Source organism: Phoxinus phoxinus, assembly GCF_949152265.1.
Source record: "Phoxinus phoxinus genome assembly, chromosome: 20".
NCBI lineage: Eukaryota > Metazoa > Chordata > Actinopteri > Cypriniformes > Leuciscidae > Phoxinus > Phoxinus phoxinus.
Genome location: NC_136895.1, coordinates 4454469 through 4459821, shown reverse-complemented (window position 1 = coordinate 4459821; position 5353 = coordinate 4454469). Strand labels below are relative to the sequence as shown.

The following is a 5353-nucleotide window of genomic DNA, read 5'->3' as shown; positions in this document are numbered from 1 at the left end:
TTCAGACAAGCTAATCAAAATTGTATCTGAAAAGTTTGCCTTTAGTAGCTAGCCTACTGTTCATTAATGACTGTCAAGATGACATTAGTCAAAAGTAGGCCTAGCCTATTGTTCAATGACGTGTTCACATGGTTTTAAAACATTAATTTAAAGTTTTTGTTTAAACAATAGCTCAGTTATTTATTTATTTTATTTTTTACATTTTTGCCTAAATAATTGTGTAATTTTTAGTCACTGGCATGTTGCTTTTCATAACCTACAGTTCTGTCATTTTGTTTTACCTCTGGATTAGCAGTTGAAATGTGGAAGTTCCCGCGGACTCGTTACGCGGACTGTAACGGCTCAGAGGCGAGCGAGGAGACGGAGATTGCTGTGAACATCGGTGGTGTCAAGTACATTCTCTACGGGGACGTGCTGAACCGATATCCCGAGACGCGTTTGGCTGAGCTGGTGAACCGAGCCACGGATTCCACACGAGAAGACCTTTCTGCTCTCTGCGATGACTTCGACGACTTAAAGCGAGAGTTTTATTTCGATAGAGACCCAGCGGCTTTTAAATGCATCCTAGAGCTGTATTATTACCAGAGAAAGATTCAAATAAAGCGAGGAATCTGTCCCATTCACTTCAAGAGAGAGATGGACTTTTGGGGAATCGACGTGAAACATCTAGATGGACTCTGTAAAAGCAATTTAGATGAGACGGAAACTAAGTTGGTGCAAATAGCAGAGAAGGTCAAGGTCCTTCTGAACGCCCAGAAAGAGGATGTGACGGTCACTAGAGGCCAGAGGTTCCAAGCGTCGCTGCGGAACCTAATTGGGAAACCAAAGTCATCTTTAGCAGCGCGCGTAATCGGAATTGTGTCGGTCACGTTTATCCTGCTCTCCACTGTGACCATGTGTGTGAGCACCATGCCGGAGCTCCGAGTGCAAGATGCCGAGGGTAACCTGGTGGAACACCCGATCTTTGACTCCATCGAGAAGACTTGCATCAGCTGGTTTACAGTGAAATATATTTTGCGATTCGTGGCCTCTTCCAAGAAATTATGTTTTATGAGTTCCTTCATGAACATAATAGACTTTCTAACCATCATGCCTTTTTACTTGATGTTGATTCTGGATACTGCCAAGTTGGAGCACGAGCAGGGACATGTTCAGTGGGCAGCGCGAGTGTTGCGCGTCACGCGCATTGCGTTGCGCGTCATGCGTATTGCGCGCGTCTTCAAACTTGCGCATCATTCATCGGGTCTGCGAACTATCGCAATAGCGCTTAAAAGCAGCATAAAAGAGCTGAGTCAGCTTTTCGTATCCACGAGCGTGGTGATTTTCCTGTTCTCGGCGTTGGAATACACAATAGAGGAGAGCCACCCGGAATCTATGTTCACCAGCATCCCACAGTCCTTCTGGTGGGCCGCAAGTTCCATGTCCACAGTGGGTTATGGAGACATGTACCCTAGAACCATACTAGGCAAGTGTAGCGCCGTTGTCAGTGTTGTGTGTGGCATCTTAGCTATTACATTGGCACTTCAACGGATCAAAAAGGCTTTCGGCGAGATTTACAAGAATCAACTTGAACTTGACACCATTGCTAAGCGAGAGATAGAATTCACAAAGTTACGCACGAAGTATGAAGCGCAGGGGTGTCAGGAGGCTGGACACATCTAAAAGATGCAACTTCAAAATAATAAAACCGATCAATATAGACAGTTCACTGTGGTTTATATTACAACAAGTGCATATTTTTCTCCAGCTGAAGAACATGACGCAGGGTTGTAATCGATATTTGTTATCCATACTGAAATTATATATTCTCAACACTGCAGTTAAACTTTTATGTTGACATTTTGGGATGAAATAAAACATTTTAACACTTGATAAACATGTGAGCAGCGTAGGGACTACAAAAGCTAGCCAATTGTATCACGTGGCACAACTTGCTGCCTTGCAGTGTCAACTTTTCGAAACTAGAGGGAGATATTTTAATATAGATCTAGGTGAAGTGTGCGTGTATTCTGGGGGAATGCTGTTGACACAAACGACAAGCAGAACATTTTCAAATGTTTTCTAGCGTGCACTCATTTGTATTGAGTGGAGAAAGTAGTGTTTGACACAACAAAATATTACTTGTTGGCGAATTAACATTTCTCTCAAATCAAAATAATATAAATAAAATGGTAAAAGTTGAACAAAGTGTAAATGCCATTAGATGTCGAAGACCTAGTCTTTTGAAATGTACTTCTATCAGATATAACCACTTTAAGAGTGTGTAGGCCTATGTTTTATGACTGTATGAGTAGCAGGCTTTTCAGGTCCTTCAATCAGAAAACATAAATTATGATTATCTCCACCCCTACCGTAACGCCTGCTCTATCGCACACACACACCACCTTAGTTTTGCTCCCCTCACCAATGTTGCGCTCTTTCGGATTTACTCAGCTCTCCACACGGACATGCAGCTGAAGTCAGAAGCTTTTTGAGACTTTCTTCACAGCTTTTGGCCCAAATATAATTAAGTTTAATAACAACCGAACCTTTACGTTAGATCATAATTTATAAAGTGGAGCGCGCTAGACCGTATTAATGCGAAAAACACACACACAAAATACAGGCTAATGATTTAAATATAATTGAACAATAATGTATTGAATTATTTTATAAAACATACATTTTACAACATGTTTTAAATAAAAACTATTTCATCTTCAAGTGTGCAAAATTAGTTTCTATTAATTTATACGGGGAAACCGGGAGTACCCCACTAACACTAACGTTTAGGGAACGTTAGTTTATGGTTCTCTAAAGGTTAGTTTGAACCAAACCAAAAACGAACGTTTAAGGGACGTTCCCTCAGGGTTATAACGTTCCCTAAACATTAAGGGAACCAACCAACTAAAATGTTCTCCTGTGGTTGCACTGTACCTCCACACAATGTTCCCGTTTGGTTGTTTTTGGTAATGTTTATTTAAACAAGCTCCATTTAAGTTTTTGACGTAGCATATAAAAGGTTTGCAGTCAGTTGATTTAATTCACTCAAAAATGATTGGTCTTATGAAATCCAAGTAAAATAAGCAGATTATCAAAAGAATACATTTAATTTTAGACTGATCAATTTAGCAAACAATACTTTTGTGCTTGATTTCGTTTTTTTTTACTGTATTAGTTGGAAATACTTAAAACAAGAATCTATCAATCGAACGATTTTCACAAATAAGAAAATTCACTTCCAACAAAGTAGCTAAGTTCAGTGTACAAATTCAACCGTTACACCCCCACGCCAGTAGGGGCAAGTGCCTCTGTTTTCAGGTGACCGATTGAAATCCTGTCCTGTGTCCTGACTTCCGTGTTCTGCGATTTACACCAAAGTCCTTCTGGATACACAACTTGGAATCCGTCTTCTTTCAGTGGCTTTCGTGTAAATGGACGCTCAAGATAAATTGTTTGAGCACAGGTATGGACCCCTTAACGTTATAGTGCTAGTTCATTTTGTATGAGGATGTTATAACACACTTCCTGTTTCCAATATTCGCCATAAATTAGTTTCCTCACCACGACCAAACCGTTCGAGATATCAAAAATCCCCTGGCAATTTTTCATCCTCAATGTCTTGACTTCATGCACACCGAGTTTCGTGGCGATTGGTTGAGTATTTTAAATTCCATTGCATGTGTTTTTTAAACTACCCCAAATAGCCGACTTCCTGTTGGGCTGGGGTCAAAAGTCAGAGCATGAAGGATATATGAACCGATGAGATCTATAAGTGTACCGAGTTTCATATTATTTCATGCAAGCGTGTTTGATTTATGGACCAAGTTTTCGGACCCCGTTCCAGGGGGCGCTGTCGAGCCCCCCTGCCACGCCTGGGTACCAGCTTCAGTCCGGCTCTAATGGCCGCGGGTTCTGACCCGTGTGCAAAGTTTCAAGAGTTTTTGAGCACGTTAAGAGACCCAAAAGTGGCAAAAACCTTGAAAAAAAATGTATTATAAAGAAGAAGAAGAAGAAGAAGAATAACAAAAAATCCTTAGAAGAACAATAGGGCTCTGCGCCCTTTCAGGGCTTGGGCCCTAATAACAAATAATCCGAAGAAAAACAATAGGGCCTTCGCCTTTTTAAGGCTTGGGCCCTAATAATAATACAGGCTAATAATAATGCGGGTGAAATGGTGGCTCAGTGTGCATTGTCTATGCTAAGTTTAATGGTTTCTCATGCGCACACGAAAGTCTGCATATGTGTTATTTTTGCAAAGATCGTTTAGTGGCTCTGTAATACGCTGCTAAGAACATCATGAGAAGAAACAAAACGCTTATAACCTGCATATTGATGCCGCAGCCAAGGCGACATCTAGTGTACACATCTATGGCCTATTGGAACGAAAGTGGCGAACTTCTGTCAACCTCATCTATAAGCAAGGACAAAAATGTAACAATTTATTTTAATTCTCTACTAAGCAATACATTAAAATGTAGCAAAATTAATAAGCGCTCCAATCATGAGCACATTGGATTATCTAAGATAATAAACTGAATGAATGTCAAGTGACCTTAATCTATATATATATATATATATGATGACGTTATAATTTGCATCAGATGACGTTATTATTTCCTCAGACTAACATTACTGTACCCTCGACATTTTGATCAATTATCACATTAATAACCAGTAATTAGCAATTAACTGTATATATTTTGTATCTGTTCATTCGTTATACGTGTTATTACTCCTGTTGTTTTATTAATTCATTATTAGCCGGCTTTAAGTTTGTTCTTCATCGTCAGTTCGTCAAGTTGTAGGTAAGTATGAATTAAGCAGCCTTTTGACATCTTAAAGTTTATTATAAAGAATTATTATACATTAATATAACACACAGACACAAACCACAAACACCGTAACTAAAACAAATAGCGGAAAATATTTTGCGTTTTTTCCTTTCCTCACACAACAGCGGTGAGTGACGACAACACAGAGCGGGAAAAAAGCTGCTCTGATTGGTCTAGACCGGGGCGCCCAAACTCGGTCCTGGAAGGCGCTGTCCCGTACAGTTTAGCTCCAACCTGCCTCAACACACCCAATAAAAGCTCGATAAGCTGGTCCGGGTGTTTAATTGGGTTGGAGCGGATTTCTTCAGGACAAAGGCTCAACAGGAGCAAGATTGGCCGCCCCTGGTTAGACGAGGAGAAAGAAACAACTGTGAAGCGCTGTTCTACTTAACACTGGTTTCCGAAACCTTAGTGGACGTTATCGAGTGTAAAATCACTCCCATGTTGCACACTCAACGAGAAGGGTATTCCTGCACAACCGGAGGCTGCAGTTTCAGGACCCTAGTTATTTTGTTACAGCGCCACCTACCGAACTGGAT

The 5353-nt window shown here is 40.5% G+C and overlaps 1 protein-coding gene across 1 annotated transcript; it reads left to right on the top strand.

Moving 5' to 3' along the window:
* Window positions 1-300: 300 nt before the first annotated feature.
* Window positions 301-1662, top strand: LOC306988803 (voltage-gated potassium channel regulatory subunit KCNF1-like; the record flags this gene model as incomplete). The annotated part of the gene is made up of 1 exon (XM_079593951.1): window positions 301-1662. One exon carries the CDS (start codon window positions 301-303, stop codon window positions 1660-1662), a length of 1362 nt encoding a protein of 453 aa, XP_079450077.1.
* Between the last annotated feature and the right edge of the window lie 3691 nt (window positions 1663-5353).